Genomic DNA, 16,189 nt, shown 5'->3' on the forward strand with positions numbered 1-16,189 from the left:
CCAGCCCCATATCGGGCTCTCTGCTCAGCAGGGAGACTGCTTCCTCCTCTTCTTCCTCCTCTGCCCACTGTGAACTCTGTCTGTCAAATAAATAAATAAAATATTCAAAAAAAAAAAAAAAAGAAAGAAAGAAAGAAAAAGAAAACTAGGGCATTACCTACAGTTTACTGAATTCCTGCAAATGTTCCCGCAACTGATCTACGGAGAAGGGACCCCTACCCCCAGACACCACACCCGGTCTCCTGACAGCCCGCACCGGCCCCTGCCCCCAGCTGCTCTATATGCTCCCACTCCATCTCACAGGCCCCAGAAGCCCCCAGGGAGCCACCGACTCCCACCACTGTCTGTTTTCTGGAGGAAGCCCTGATGGGGGGGCTGGGGGAGGGGACCGGGTTGTTGGAAACTTTAATTAAGCAAGGACGGTTAACAGCTGCAGGGTCACCTTAGGAACAAGTGAGCTTGAGAAAAGAAATATTTCCCTCATCTGTCTCCATGACCTTTTAAGACTTTTCTGCAAATGGCTCCTCATTCCCTGTCATGGTAAAAAAAATAGCAGCCATCACAGGCACCCTTCAGCCCACAGAATCCTCTGAGCTAACTCCTTCCAGCAGGCCTTGACACAGATGCTCACTGCACACAGACACCCCAACAGACCACGAAGACCTGAGGATGCCTGTTCACACATGCACACTCACATGCATGCACACACCTGCCTCTTCCTCAGGTGACAAATGTGCTTTCCTACCTCGGCGGGCACTTTCTCTGGGAGGGCTGCGTGGTGCTGCTGGGCAGAGCTGTCAGCAGACCCACAGAGCCGGGTCCAACACCTCTCCACACACCACTAGTCATACACTACAGCTGTCAGCGTGCGGTGAGCAACCTCTTCCCCCTTTCTTTTTCCTCCCCACAGGTGCAGCGTGTCAAGAGGTTCTGCGGGGGCAGATGCCACCTACTGCAAGTGGGTTTTTTCCCTCCCACAGAGCCTGTCTTGTCTCAGCCCCTTTGCACCCACAGAAGCAAGCCCTTCTAGGGTCATAGCTTGGTAAAATAATGTTAGGCAGCACCGCTGAACCACTGCTCAACAACCCTCCTCTCCCAGCCGGTTTCCCTCCCTCCCATCAGCCAGGCCTTCACCACCCATGAGGGCCTCCCAGTCCCTGGTCTTCTCCCACAAACACTCCCTTTTCCCTTGGGGCGGAATGCAAAGGGACAAAGTTGAGGCTCTTTAAGGGACAAACTTTAGGAAGGAAATAAAAACAAAACAAAACAAAACCAAGAAAATATCAAAACCTCAGGCCCAGCGTCTGTGCGCTCAACACCCAGCTCTGCTTTGTTTCCTTGCCTCCCTTCCAAGAAGCCACTGCCCTTCTTCATCCTCACCCAATTCCTTTGTTCACCTGCCCCCCAACTCGACTCCCCATGAGGGTGCATAAGGCTCTCAGTACTGCAGGCTTTTCCAAAGGTGCACAAGCTTGGGATTGCCCCTCATCCTCACCCCCAGCCCTAGCTTATCCCCAAGCCTGTGCCTCTCCGACTCAGTTTGCTGGCTCCAGCCCTGATGTTGGGACATAGGATGCCATGTCCAACAGGGGACAGGATGGGATGAGGAAGGGGATGATTGTCCAAAGGTGTGATCAGGAGGGAACAAGGGTGGACAGGGCCAGGGAAAGGCTGTGGAGAGGGAATCTAGGGCAGTTTGCAGAAGAGAAATAGTGTGGTCCCAGATCCATCCTCCAAAGCACTGCCGCATTCTCAGGAAGGGATTTGGAGTGAGAACCTCCCTGTGTGTGAGACCCTCAGCAAGTCTGCAGGACTACTGCAGGAGCGGAGCTGGGTCTACCCTGAAAGTCTCCAAACTGACAGGGAAAAGAGCTCCACCAAATCAAAGGCTCCTTACCTGCAGAGAGCCCATACCTGCTGGGAACCCCAGGATGAGGAGCAAAGGCTCCTCATTAGGACCCCCCAGTATGATGGGGAGGATGGAGCTCCACCTTGGAAGAACCTCTGGGTTCAGCTGGGCACAGAAGAGCTCTGACAACACATGGATAAGCCCGTAGACAGAGAAGCACGGGCAGAGAAGAGCATAGGGCAAACCAGAGTAAATGATCAGGAAGACACGTATTGAGAGCCCAGCACAGCCCAAGTGCATCTGGGACGCATGAGGGGGGAGCACAGGCAGGTTGAAGGAACAGGCCTGAGTAGTGATCTAGTGACACCTCCAGACTCAACCCCTATGTTCTGGACCTCAGTTTCCCATCCCCTGTCCCTTTAGCAGAGGCTCAGGGATGCAGTCTGCTTCACTGAACCCATTAGTCTGACACTTGCTGACGTCTTCCTCTTTTGTAGCTGGAAGTCACAGGGCAAAGCACTAAGCTGTGCAGTCACAGAAAAAGTCTAAGGGTGTGAAGGGACAGAGGGGAGAGTGTCCAGGGAAGAGTGTCAAGGGTGAAGAAGGAGGAGACAGGTGGGAGCAGAGGTGTTCAGGGCAATGGCTGAGGCCATCACCTATGCTGACCTGCGGTTTGTGAAGGCTCCGCTGAAGAAGAGCGTCTCCAGCCGGTTAGGACACGGTAAGGGTGGAAGGGGCATCTCCTTGATTTTGCATCCCCAAGCTCCCTCATGGCCGCACCCCCACCTCCACCTTTTCTCTCCTCTTCCAAGACCCAGAGACTGATGAGGATGAGGAACTCACCTATGAGAATGTGCAAGTGCCCTCAGTCTCAGGTGGGCCCTTGAGCTTGGCTTCTTCTGCAGTAGGGGACAAAGCAGGTATGGAGACCCCAAAGGATATATGTTTGACGGGGTAGGGTGTGTGTGGGGTGTGTGTGGGGTGTGTGTGTGTGTCTTAAGCTGGACTCTACGGTATTCTTAAGCGGGGGAGGGGCGGTACACAATATCCCTGGGAAAGGAGGGGATGCTTAGGAAAGAGAAGAATGAGCCCTGGATAAATGGGAGTCAGGTAAGAATAAAGCTCCTGGGGCAAGGTGGAAGTCCCAGTGCGGAGACAGGGCTCAGCGAGGAGACGTGAAGGCAGCCCCCGTGGGGAGACGATTTCGAGTGGGAAATGGGGAGTTACAGGACAGAGAAGAGGGTAGGAGAGAGGGATGAGGGTACTTTGGGGGAGAAGGTTTAGGGGTGCTGAGTAAAACCTAAAGAGAGACCCAGGAGGGAGACCCGGAAAAGTAGTAAGACTCGGAGAAACACAAGAGTCCCGGTGGAGATGCGGGAATCCGGGGAGTGCTAAGGGGGTCCCAGAGCATCTCAGGAGGTCGCAGAAGGTATCTGGGGCCAGACTGGAGAGGGAGGGGTGGAGGCGGAGAGGGTGGAAAAAAAGGGAATTTCCCGGGTCTTCCCTTTTTGGAAACCGGAGTCTCTGTGCGTCCTCAGGGCTCCACCCCGAGCAGCCAACTGCGTCCTGGAGCTCCGTGACGTCACCCGCTGCCGGGAGGCTCCTCGCGGGTGAGTCCCTCGCCCTCCTTGCGGCGCGCGCCCCCAGCGGCCCGGCTGGTGCTTCGGCGCGCGGGGCGGTCGTCCCCCCGACTGCGCCGACCCCGCCCGGCCGCGCGGGCTGTTCACGGAGGGCGAGCTGGCGGGATCCCAAGGGCATGGTGCTGGGCCCTGCGTGTGCGTGTCCCGTACCGAGAGTGAGCCCGGGAAGCAGCACTCTGGACTGCGCGGGCAGCCCCGAGAACCCTGCCCTGCCTCTTTGACCCCCATACCCAGATGTATCATTTCCACAGGTTGACCCAGATCCTCCCTCCTTCCCCTTTACGGTGGTCCCATTCCCATAGCCCCGTCCTCTGTCGCCGTCTGAGATTTAGCTCCCATCCTACCAGGTAGCGCCCCTCAGTGCTTACCAGAAACGATCCAGCCCTTATTCTGGAACATCTTCCTTCTGCTACCTAAGGAAATTCACTAACCGACGAAACCCATCATACCTGCACCATATCCTCTGAGGGGTGCTCTTTGAATATCCCCCACCCACCCAGCCCCTCATTCTCTAAACTTTGCTGGGGCTCTCTGCCCTTCGTCCCACTGTCTCGTTAAGGTCGCGCAGCCTGTATGCAGTACCTCTTTCTCGGCCTGCTGTTCACCAGCCTGCTGTTAGGGGTGGCCGCCATCTGCCTGGGAGTACGCTGTGAGTATGGCTGTCCCCCATTTCACATTTACCCCAAGCCATTTTCTCCCCTACTCTCTACTCTCCCCAACAACTCCCTTTTCCCTGGGCAGGGCCCAGAGACACCACCACCATATCCTTAGCTTTTCAACTAGTTTCTAGTCGGGTCTATTTTAGAGTGCTGTGTCTTCCTAATCCAGTACCTCCTAAAGCTTTAGGCAGTCAGCTCTTATATTTCAGCCTGTTTTGCAAAAATTTGCAAGAAGCAGAAAAAGGACGGACGCTGAAGTCTCAGGGTGGCAGGGCATGGCTGAAGATGACCTCCAAATCTCTCATTATGGCCAAACAGATCTGCAGGTGTCTCAGCAGCTCCAGCAAACGAACAGGCTTCTGGAAACCACTAACAGCAGCCTGCGACAGCAGCTCCACCTAACGATGACCCAGCTGGGGAAGAAGGAGGAGGATCTGCAGGGGTCCAGGAGGGAAGTAGCCCAGAGTCAGGAAGCACTACAGGAGAAAGAGAAGGTTTGCCAGACTACCCAAGAGCAGTTACAGGCCTGCCAGTCTGAGATGGAGAAGACAAAGGAGGACTTGCAAAGTAAGGAGGTGCAGAGAATGACCTTGGAGCAGAGGCTGAGCAGCATGCACCACACACTGAAGCCCTTATTCACGTGCCCCTTAGAAGGTATCCACTTTGGGAGACAAGAGTTGGGAGGGTCTCTGTAAGGGATGGATTGAAGTGAGGAGACACTCCTGGCAGGTATCTCTCTGTTGGGGGGCCATTGAGTTGTGGAGGAAAGGGATAGTAAATGAGAGTGGTGGCCAACAGAGAGGAGAATCAAGCTGCATTCTGGATTTAGGGCGAGTCACCCAGCTCTAAGGCAGATCCTATAGGAGGAAGGAGGGAGACAGATGGCAATACAGATCACACTGTTCAAGGCACCAAACTTAAGTCTCTGCCCTTGATATCAATGTCAAATTATCTGGGAACCCCCTGAATTGGGATGTGGAACTGGTTTTTTGCACTTTTTTCTAAAGAGAGGGTCTATAGCTTTAATTATTTCTCACCACATCTGAGATTCCCCAAGTGTTAAGAAATCCCGATTACTGAGGTGCAGTGTGGCGGGTGGGGTCGAGGCAGCTGAAGCTCTCAAGCGTGGGCAGCACTTACAATGAGGTGGGTGGGGGTAAGGTTGGGGAGAGAGCTGGCGGGAAGAGTTCATCTATTTTGAAGGCAGGAGCCCAGGCAGTATGTGGGGATGAGGGAGGGGGCCACAGAAAAGGGGAGAGGCTGTGCAAGAAGCAGGCTGAGGTTCGGGGTGGGGAACCAGGCCCAAGGCAAACAGAGTGTTCATGGCCTGGTTACCTACAGTCCAGGTTAGGCTCTGTCTAGCTCAGGGGGCATCCAGAGACTCCCCCAAGGCTTAAGATAGTGAGTTGATGTACAGATACCCCCAGCCCTTGTGTCTTTAGCCTTCTCATTCCCTGTGACCCTTAGTCCCAGGCAGTGCTGCCACCCATTCCCTCAGCTGCACCCCAGACCCAAGCAACCTGAACTGTTCTTCTGCTAGAAGGCTGATTCCAGACCAATCGGACCACAGCTGCCTCCTCCAGTCTTTCCCCACACTTCTTCAACCTCACTGATGCCTCCAACTCACTGTCTCCCCTTTCCTCCCTTTGCCTTGGCTGTCACTTCTCTCTCTACCCTTCTTGGCTTCTGGGGCCCATCACTTCAGCCAGTCACTCTTTTGTTCTGTTGTCCTTCTGGTGTACCAGAGGGGCAAGATCTCAACTCTGGATGAACTGCCCCCCCACTGCCCCTTCCGCACCCAGGTGTGCCATATTGTGCCATCATTCTGCTTGGTGCCACCAAAACTCTAGTCTCAACCTCAGCCCAATACTCGGTACTGCCTGGCAGCAGTGCAGAACTCCTTACCCTACCACCCTCTCTCCCACTTTTAGCAGGTGCCCCACTCCATTTTCCACCACCGAGCCTATACATCCATTCACATTTTTGCTCACCCCCATTTTTTGCAAGGATCACTGTGACAGCTTGCTGCATCATTTCTCCTAAACATCTCTCATCCTCTCCCACCCATCCACTTGTCATGTGGAAGCCAGGGCAATTCTTTAAAAACAAAATCTGATCATGTCATTCCAGTTAATTAATTACATCAAAAGTCATTGCATACATACTACATGTTCAAGCACTGTGTCCAAGCACTTGGGATATAGCCAGTGAACAAAACTTCTCTATGTAAAAAGCTACATTGACTTACTCTTCCCTGTAATATAGAAAATTTTTTTTTTTTAAAAAGCTTTAGCCTGGCTTCCAAGGTCCCTGCCTACCTTTCAGCAGGCCACTTAGCCTCTCACCCTCTTCCATTTGGCTACACTGACTTTGTATTCCTTTAGTTGCCATAGGACAGAAACTCAAGAGGGTACCTGGGTGAGGACACGAGACAATGTAGACGGAAGAGAGGGAGCTGGGGAAGGAAGGAAGGATCTTTGAGTGTCCCAGGTAGGATTCCTGGAACAAAGCAAAGAGACAGGTGGGTTGGGATCAGGAGCACAGATTGGTGTATGGGCTGTGAAAGAAAGAGGGATGTTTATTGCTTAGACATAGCCAGGAACAGTGGAACAGAGAAGAGTTTTTGGGGTGCAAGGGAGGGAAACGGAGAGAGTTCACATCAAGCGTCTTGTCAATTTCAGAACAGGAACCAAGGTTTTTGCTTGTGGAAGTGGAGAGAGAGGGAAGGAGGTGGCTAGCAGCTTGGAGGGTGTGGGCAAGTTTTGAATATGCAGTGAGGAATGCTTTAGGGAGCGATTGAAATGATGATGAGGTTGATTGAACACTTACAGGAGCCCAGGTCAGGTCAACCAAAGTGTAAGGTCGGGGGGGGGGGGGGGGGGACTGCAATCATTCAGAAATTGGGAATATTACCACCACCCTATTAAAATAAACCTCCCAGACTGTTAAGGAGTGCTGTTGTGAATATTAAAGACTTTTACTAAATATGCATAGGAATGGCATTACCAGGGGAGGCCAAAGACAGATTGCAAAGGTGAAGGGCTAGAAGCCAGTGAAGGTGCTGGGACTAGACCAAGGCGGGCACTGTTAGCAACCAGACTGAGGAATCATCACTTTTGTCCCAAATGGAGAGATCTCCCTCCTGGGTCTGGGCTATGCTGTTACATTCTTTCTGGTTTATAGATTCCTGCTGTCCCGTGGGATGGATACTGAATGAGAGGAGTTGCTTTTACATCTCATACACCGAGAGAAGTTGGGGGGAGAGCCGAAACTACTGTCAATCTCTGTCCTCCGACCTGGCCACGTTCAGTGACATTTCTTATTATTTGGTAAGCATCCCCTTATTCGCAGACTGTAGTGGGTACTGTTGGGCGAAGGGATATGTGTCAGCGAGTCAGGAATGGCGGTGCACACAGGGCGCGCGTTCCTTTTCCGGCAGCTTCTCAGCACAGTGCTCCAGGCGGCCCCTACCAACTGGCCGGAGTTGGCACGAGAGTTGAAGCTCATGAACTATCTTTACTTGAACCTGTTTCTCATCTCAACTTTCTGGTCAACTCTCCAGGGCTGCTTAACAGCGTCTTTGTCTCTCATGGCCTCTCAGGCAGAGGTCCCATATCTGGGGGGCTGGATTGTTGGGATTGACGCTTTATGACCACAGCAGTCCATGGAATGACTCCTCTTTCAAAGGCTGGCAGAAATTCTTCACCAGCTGGGGGGTGAACTGAAGGGCGAGCTTGCATCTGCAAGGTGGCACTTGAAGGCCACAGGGACAGGCCCCCAAGGAGCTGATGTCTTGTGCCAGTCAGAAATAGTCCTCTTGTCAAAGCCGAGACCTCCCCCATAGAGCTCATTTTTTCATTGGCCCACATTCCCCACTCCCTACACTGCACCCCTGCCCCGGCCCCTCGCACTGGAATATTTCTCATCATTCTCCAAATACCTCTCCTCTGATTCTCCCCTCAGGTTACAGACCATAACAGCGAAAGTAAGATGTTGATGCAAATTAGCCCACCTGGTTCATTTTGGACTAATTACAGCTTTGCTAAGAGGCGGCAGCAGGCTCAAGGCAAACGAGGCACTGGGTAAGTCTGTTAGGACTTCTGGGTATACTCAACCCCATAGCTCCTTCATATAGACATAGTAATGAGATTCTCCTCCTGTCCCCAAAGTTTTGGGAGGTCCTGCTCCCAAAATTCTTTCACAAGTCAGTATTGTAATTGCCTACTTGTCTGTTTCCTTTACTTAAAACTCTTTAGGACAGTCTTCTCTGGCGCCTTTCCAGTACCTGGCAGTCCCAAGCAATTTTTTTTTTTTTTTAAGTTACTAGATTGGGACCTATGTTGTTTTTCTCTCAGAGGGAGAAGCTGAGGCATTAGCTAGGACTTCACAGCTCATGAACCCTGGCATTCAATTTCCCATCCCTTGACAGGGCTACCCAAACTGAGATGGCACGTTCTCAGTCAGGGCCTTTTGGGGGCACTATAGTTCCCTCCGGGAAGGGAGCAGTGGGTCAACTTTGAAAATCAACTCCAGGAACCCTGAAATAGGCAGTCATCTCCTACGTTCCCTATGGAGTTTCCATCTTTAATATTTTGGGTGACTTTTTTCCTCCCCTGGTTCTAAAGCCTCTTTGTTAGAGTAGCCATCTGTCCCTGAACCATACCCAAACGTGGCCTTAGGCAGGTAGGGCAAATTAGGACTTCACGGTGTTTAACGCAGGGCAAGGGGAGCAAGGGGAGCGAAGGCAGGGTGGGAGAGGAGAGGCAGGCCTTGTCCCAGTTCTACCTCACCAATCTTTAGGTATTACAGTCAAAGCTCAAGCTGTTTTAAGGTACAAAGCAGGTGGCTAAGAATACAGACGGATGACTGTACTTCTCTTCTTCCCTGCATCTGTGAGATGACAGCTTTCAAGCACCCTGATAGGGACCACTTTTTGCCCTGAGTTGGGTAAGCATGACCACCCACTGAGGCATGGGGGTCAGGGAGCAGGGAGGGAAAGGAACTTAAAAGCAGGGGCTCAGAAGCCAGAGGTAAAACTAATTCCTGAGAGCAATGGTCACTTCCATAGCCTTCAGGGTCTTGGTCTGCTTATGAAGGAGGGTGTTCAGCAGGGAAGTTCTGGAACTGAAGGGAGGCTGGGGGTTCAGCTGTCCAGGGAGGTAGGAGGAGCTGGATGAATGTTCTTAGTAGTAGTCTACTGCGGACCTCACTGGTGCTTTACTCTTACAGGTACTCATGCCAACAGAAGCCTGCACCCTTCACCCTAACTGCAGTTTGCAGGCCCTAAGATCATCTCCCTCTAGAGTTTGCAGGCCCTAAGATCATCTCCCTCTAGCGTTCTCTCACTCTGCCTGGGCAGTGCCTAGCCAAGGGCTGATCCATGCCCAACACTTCTAGCCAGCCTGTTGCCTGCTTGAAATCCTGTCCCAGAAGCTGGACTGTTCCTGGGAAACTGGTGAAGAAGTCACTAGAAGAGATTTTGGCCTCCCCAAAAACTTCCCATAGTGGCACTGCAGGGGGGTGGAGGAGGGCGCATGGGCTGAGTGGATAGGGGCAGCCCGGAGCCAGCCAGGCAGTTTTATTGAAATATTTTTAAATAATTTGCACGTGTTAGTCTCATGTGTCAGCAATGCTTTGTCTGGTTCAGTGATCGCCCATGGGAGAGCAGGCCCAGGGGCTAGACAGGAAATGTTCTGTCCCTTAAGTCCATGCTGAGGTTCCCCTACATGGGGAGAAGAGCCGGTCAGCCCTGCTGGGGCTGGCACTGTCCAACATGTGTGCTCCGTCCTCACAGGGCATCCTGAAGGCCAAAGTTGGAGGCCAGAGACCACAGGCCCCACTGCTAAGAGCGCGCCCCGGGCAGCTGCAGGCCGGGTGTGGGAGGCTTGGCATGGTGCCCTCGGTGGCAGAGGAGACTGCCCGCCTCACAGTTCAGGTTGCGGTAGCGGGCAACAGCTGGTGTGGGGCGGGGGCACATGGATAGGAAGCCAAAGCTGAAAGGGCCAAGACAGCAGCCAGGGCAGGGTAGCCCCTCATCAGACTCCCGGGGAGCTGAAGGGGGCGGCGAGGGTTCTGTCCGCTCCAGGGCTGCCGCCCGGGGCAGGCTATGCTGAGCCCGGTTCCACGGCTCCCCAGCCCAGCCTTGTGGGGAGTTCACCACCACAGCTGGGGGGTTGTTGTTAAGGGCAGGTCCTGATCTAGGGGACCAGGGCTGGGAGGCCGAGGAACAAGTGCTGATGAAGTTGTCTGTGGCCACGGCCAGGGGCAGCTGGGGAGCTGGTCCTGGGGGTTCTGGCTCAGGGCTACTGCCCTCACACTCCATTCTTTCTTCAGCCGAGGGGCCCATACTGGGAGGGCCAGGACCTGGCAGTGCTGTCTCCATACGTCGGGGGAGCTCAGGGGATGATGGGAGCGAACGGCAGCGACGGGCAGGTGTCCCAGGCTGGATGAGGGTCTCTGGAGTGGTCACCAAGGGCAGCTGCGAGGAGGGCAGTGGTGATGGTGGAACAAGGGGCAGGGGGGTAACTGGCTTGCTAGGTGTGTCCAACAGCTTGATCTTGCCTCCCCGGAGGTCTTCCCGGAGTGAGAAGGGATTGACTCGAGTCAGATTGTCCCCCCAGTTGGGGGGTGAGTCTGGTGATGGGGGCAGGAAGAGGTCTGACCGGCTTCGGGAAAGCCGGGGGTCTGGCCTAGGAAGGGTGGCAGAGGGACCCCCTCTTGAAACAGACCCTGTAGACAGAGAAGTCTGTGGTTACTGTTCTCAGCGTTGATCATGGCTCCTTGAGGCCTCATTATTCACCAGGAGGCTGGTGGGACTACAGCTTACAAAAGGGAGTCCCCCTGGGTATTTTAGACAGGGGGCGATATCACCTCCAGCCCTCCTTCACCTCTCCTTTCCCTCTTCCCCTCTCTTGGTTCTAGAATTTGAAAATATTTTATTTAAGATGTCCTTTCACACCCCCCTCCCCAACCCTCTCAACTAATAAATACATTAGTCTTAATCCCTTGAGTTCTAAGGAAGAGGCAAAAAGAGTTTAGTTGCGCCAAGGTCATGCTCACTTACTCTGATTGTGTGTCAGGGAAGCTCTGGTGAGGGGGGCTGGCTCAGGCAGCTGCTCCAGGATCCATTCCAGATGCTGGGTGATTTCAGTGAAGGGAGCACGAGTGCTAGGTTCCATCTGATGGGTAGAGACCGGGATAGCTTCACTCCGTGCTCGAAAAGAGAGTCCCTACATTTTCTTCCCACCACCTGGAGCAGGAAAGCCTTGCAGCTGATAGATGGGGGTGGTGGGCAGGGAGAGAGAGGCTCTTACACTGCAGCAGTGGATGGCCAGGAGCAGGAAGGGCAGTGGGCAGTCATCCCCTACCAGGGTCCGGAAAGCAGGCACATCCAGGCCAAAGTCCTGCAGGGACAGAGAGAAGGGGTCTTCAAGTCAGCCTTCCTTGGGTTCTCCTTCTGACCCCCAATCAGGACCTTAACCTCCAGGGATCCCTCCCCAGTTATAAGCTGCCCAGTCTGGAGCTCCCCATTTTCGAAACTGGAGACATTATTCACCTCAGTTCGGGGTAGGTAATCTGGGTCCGCAGGTACTCGTGCAATGAGCTCACAGAGGACAATACCAAAGGCAAAGACATCGGCCTGGGGGGAGGAGAGAATGTCAACGGGAGGAACTGATGGTTTTCATGTCAGAATTTTGTCAGAATATGTCAGAATTTGGGGGAAGTCATGATCGTTTCATGCATTGGAGGGGTCCCTATGAGGGGGCAAAGGAGGATTTGGGGGTCTCCTAAATATTCAATATGGCTGTTGAAGAACTTGGGATGGGGCCCTATGAAATATCTCAAGGGTCTCTGGAAGGCCTTGGAATCTGAAGGATTGATGTCTTACCTTCTCATCATACAGCTCACCCCGCAACACCTCTGGAGCCATCCAGTAAGGGGAACCTACCACAGCCAATGGCTCCTTTCTTGCCCCTTCCCTGCAGGGGTAGGGGCAGAGTGATCAGAGACATCCCACTCAGATAACCCCCCTAAACAAAAGGGGAGGAGGTCAGCTCCCTCCCCACTCCAAAGGATATGTCTCTGGGGGCTTCATTTAGATAGGGACCTTCTAGAAAGTTTGGGGGGGTACAAGGGCATTCACCTCACCTATACACAGGAATCTTTTCAGCCAGCCCGAAGTCACCCACAACAGCCGTGAAGCCTCGGTCTTCCCGCCGGATCAGACAGTTCTGATATACATACAGCATCCCCACACACCCATCACCTTCTGTTTTCTGTTCTCCCAATATATACCCCAAAGCCCTGTCACTCCAGAGTAACTCCAACCCCCTCTGACCTCCCAGTTCTCCAGTGCACCCCAATCTTTCAACATCATCACTCCAAACATAGCATGGTACTCTGCCCCTCAGAGCTCCCTGTCATCCCAGTCCCCATTCTCCAGTGCCTTGCTACTCTGGACATCCTAACATGTCTACTATCCACACTCCAATCCACACCTGAATCCCCTTTCATGCCTCCACCCACCTGGCCAGCCTACCTTGGATGTTAGGTCTCGGTGGAATACACCTTTGGCATGCAGGTACCGCAGGCCCCGGGCAATGTCCAGAGCCAGGTGGAGCCTGACTGGCCAGGACAGGGGTTCTGGGGAGCTGAGCAGCTGTTCCAGGGTCCCCCCATTCATATACTGAGGTATAGGGGGAGAAGGGGAATCAACATCAAGGTTTCCGCCGGTACTCTACGTCTCCCACTTATAGGCCAGGGGACACTAAGAAGGATCACAAAGGTCAGAACGGGGAGTCTGTGCTCTAGAGTCTCCCACTCACGTTCTAGGGCTGTCCTTCCAAGTCATGTGCAACTATTTAAATTATTAAGTTTAAATAAAATTAAACATTTAGTTCCTCAGTCATATTTCTACTGGTCATATTTCTACTGCTCCCTAGCCACATGTAGCTGCAGAACATTTCCATCACTGCAGAAAGTTCTACTGGACAGTACTTGTTAAAGCGCATCTAGAAAATGTGACCAATGGAGGAATTTTATTTGTGGTTAGCCCAAAGGGAAGTTCAGGGAAGCCTCTCATGGGAGGGGGTCCTGCTGCCTTTCATTATTCCTTAGCAAATGCACCGGGCGCTGACACTCTCTCCCTTTGGTGGTGGTGGGGGTCCCCTTTCCTGGCCCATCCTCACCTCTGTAAGAGCGTGCAGCTGCCCCTGGTGCACACAGACCCCCATGAACCTGGAAGAAGATGAAGAAGATAGGAGGATAGGCTTTAAGAGTCCAGGCCCCTCTGCAGTTCCCACTTTTCCCGCGGGATCTTTCCTTTTCTCCCAGCAAGCTTCTCAGCAAGCGGCTGGGGCCGCTCACCTTAGGATGTTGGGGTGTCGGAGCCGGTTCATCAGCTGCACCTCCCGTAGCGTGTTTCCCCGGTTACTGGGGAGTCTGTTCATTTTCAGCACCATGACTTGCCCTGACTGTCGGTGCCTAACCTGGGGGCGGCATAGGCTGGCGAGTCCCGGGCAGATCCGCCAGGTCGCGCGGGTCGTCCGGGTCTGGGCCCCTTAGCTCCAGCCTCGCGTCTATGGCTCGGTCCCGCCCATCTGCCCTCTCTGATGATCCTACCTTGTAGACCTCAGAGAAGAAGCCGGCCCCGATCTTCTCCGCGCAGTGGAAATCGTCCACGCGCGCCAGGCTGGAGACGGCGCTGCGGAGAGCCCGGTAGGAGGAGGGGCGGCCCCGGCCCGGGCCTCCACCCGTACTCCCCGGTCCCGGGGGCCCCTCCCCCGGCGCTTCTCCCGGCCCTGGCCCAGGGCCCCGCAGTGGGGGCCGTTCCCCGGCCATGGCCGGGCCCCCAGCCCGGGCCTGCCTCACATGGCAGGGTCCCCGGGGCCCGGGCAGGCCGCGCTTGCCATGGGCGTGCGCCGAGCCCGATCCGGGACGCCGGAGCTCCCGCTCCCGCCCTGGAGAATGGAAGATCCGCGGCAGGTCTTGGGCCCGCCCCCGCCGCGCCGGTTTGCAGGGCCCGGGTAGACGCCGCTCCGCTTCGCTCTGCGCAGGGCCTGGGCCTGGGCCTGGGCCGGGCGGTGGCGGTGGCTCTCCTGGGCGCCGGCGGGCAGGCGGGCGGGCTCCCCGCAGGCGGAGGCGGGCTGGCGGGCGGGCGGGCGGGCTGGCGACCGCTGCTCCGCTTCGCCGCTGGGGCTCAGGCTCCGCGGCCTGCCGGGGGCGGGGCTGAGCCGGGCCTCCGCTTAACTCCTTCCAGCCCGGCCCACGGGCAGCGGCCACGCCCCCTCAGGTACGCAACCCCCAACCGGTGGCCGAGACACCAGAGGCGAGTGGGTCCGGGACGTCGGGACCAAATAAGTTCAGGCCCGAGCTGAATAACTGAAGGAAATTATGGGCTGATTGTGCGTACGCGCAGCTCAAACGTCTTTTAGCTGCCCTGGGAGTCCTTTCTCTCCTCCCACCCTCAGGCCACTGTCTGAGGAAAGCCGGGCTCAGGAAGCCGCCGGATTCCTGGACTCCGACGGCCAGCAGGGCAGAAAAGTAGACCCTTCCCGGCCAGCCACAATCGGAGGTAGCCCAGCAACCCGCCTACCTGCCTGGCCTCCGCTCTGGCCCAGCCTGCCCATTTCCCAGGTCTCGACCCCAACACCTCTGGATTCCCTGACACTTTCCCCTTCTCGGGCGGTGGTGATGCCTCAGGCCTATATAGTGAGCCCGCGGCCCTCCTGTCCCTGGTGTGGCCCCACACCTCCTTATTCCATCCCGCCTCCCTCGAATAAAGTTCTAAAGAAGAAAGGTGTATCCGCCCGGTGACCACCCAGCCTGAACCTTCCTCTTACTCTTTCCTCCAAACGGCCCTATCCCTCTGCAGAGAAGCCTCCACCTGCCCGGAAGCCCCGCCTTCCGTGGGATTCCGCCCCCTCGGCAAAAACCCGCCCCTCCGGGAGACTTCCCTTCGGAGACCCCTCTCCTCCTTAGTGAGACCCTCCCTTCAGAGGGACCGTTCCTCAATACGATTCTGCCACCGTCAGTGTGTGCCAGAACCCCTCAGTGCGACACCCTTCTGTCTGTTCCTCCCACACAATGAGAGACCCCACCTCTCGGAGTGACTCCACGGGTCATTGTGACCCCGCCTTTCAACGTGACTCCTCCCCTCAGTGTGGCCCAGCCCTTATCTGTGTGACCCCTCTCAGGAGGTTCCGCTCTCCGCCTGGTAGGAATCCGGTCTGCCCCCTCAGGCTGGAGGAGGAGCTGCAGCTGGTCTTTTTTTTTTTTAAGGGGGCGCTGGGCCCTGAATGCGCGCGCGCTGCGCACAGCCGTCCCAAACGCTTCCGGTTCTCCGCTGGCGAACTAGCCAATTATTGCCAGGGATGAGTGACGTCTCTGGATCCGACGGACGCCTACCGGGCAAGCTGTTATGGGCGGCACTGAGCAGCTTGCCACCTAGCGGCGGAATGGAGGGCGGCGGGAGTGGGCGCTGCAAGTCTCCGGAACCAAAAGCGCTGGGACAGAGCTTGAGGGAGCAAGTCTGAATTCTTATCAAAAATTCTCACTCAAGGGGCGCCTGGGTGGCTGAGTGGGTTGGGCCACTGCCTTTGGCTCAGGTCGTGGGATCGGGCCCCGCATCGGGCTCTCTGCTGAGCGGGGAGTGAGCTTCCTCCTCTTTCTCTGCCTGCCTCTCTGCCTATTTGTGATCTCCTGTCTGTCAAATAAATAAATAAAATCTTAAAAAAAAAATTCTCACTCAAGGCTGAATTCTTTTAAAAAATTCTCAAGTACTCCATGTCTATTTTTGTGGTAAGATGGAAAGGAAATTTATACAAGCCCAGTCCGCATCCGTGTGGGTGCTCGCCTTCTGACAAGAATCCTGTTTATGAGAGTTGGAGCCGAGTTCTATTTAATTGTCCAATTATATTGAGTAGAGAAAACAGTCTTAGATTACAAACGGTGCCCCAGGGTGGAGAGAAGGCTAGAGGCTGTGCCCATGCCCTGTGCAACTGAAGGTTTCTCACAGGTTTGGAGAGAGAATGGGCAAGATT

At 54.9% G+C, this 16,189-nt stretch overlaps 2 protein-coding genes across 6 annotated transcripts; one reads left to right on the forward strand and one right to left on the reverse strand.

The window, feature by feature from the left end:
- The first annotated feature begins 2,317 nt into the window (after positions 1-2,317).
- CD72 (CD72 molecule) lies at positions 2,318-9,748 on the forward strand. 5 transcript variants are annotated; one of them, XR_004277410.1, is made up of 10 exons: positions 2,323-2,570; positions 2,662-2,769; positions 3,388-3,459; positions 4,049-4,138; positions 4,467-4,802; positions 7,332-7,477; positions 8,112-8,230; positions 8,949-9,095; positions 9,378-9,428; positions 9,461-9,748. XR_004277410.1 is itself a non-coding variant. In XM_032307400.1 (9 exons), exons 1-9 carry the CDS (start codon positions 2,489-2,491, stop codon positions 9,465-9,467), a joined length of 1,011 nt encoding a protein of 336 aa, XP_032163291.1. In that variant the 5' UTR covers positions 2,319-2,488; the 3' UTR covers positions 9,468-9,748. The 5 variants fall into 5 exon arrangements, 4 of the variants coding, with proteins under 4 accessions (XP_032163292.1, XP_032163291.1, XP_032163289.1 ...); XM_032307400.1 differs by lacking the exon at positions 8,949-9,095 and having other exon boundaries at positions 2,319-2,570; XM_032307398.1 differs by lacking the exon at positions 9,461-9,748 and having other exon boundaries at positions 9,378-9,455.
- Positions 8,140-15,439, reverse strand: TESK1 (testis associated actin remodelling kinase 1). The gene is made up of 10 exons (XM_032307378.1): positions 13,770-15,439; positions 13,515-13,636; positions 13,337-13,385; positions 12,688-12,834; positions 12,297-12,379; positions 12,037-12,127; positions 11,704-11,787; positions 11,462-11,551; positions 11,212-11,326; positions 8,140-10,877 (listed from the first exon to the last, which is right to left on the reverse strand). The coding sequence occupies exons 1-10, from the start codon at positions 13,986-13,988 to the stop codon at positions 9,991-9,993; spliced, it is 1,887 nt and encodes a 628-aa protein (XP_032163269.1). The 5' UTR covers positions 13,989-15,439; the 3' UTR covers positions 8,140-9,990.
- Positions 15,440-16,189: the final 750 nt, after the last annotated feature.

Source organism: Mustela erminea, chromosome 12 (genome assembly GCF_009829155.1).
Source record: "Mustela erminea isolate mMusErm1 chromosome 12, mMusErm1.Pri, whole genome shotgun sequence".
Taxonomy (NCBI): Eukaryota; Metazoa; Chordata; class Mammalia; order Carnivora; family Mustelidae; genus Mustela; species Mustela erminea.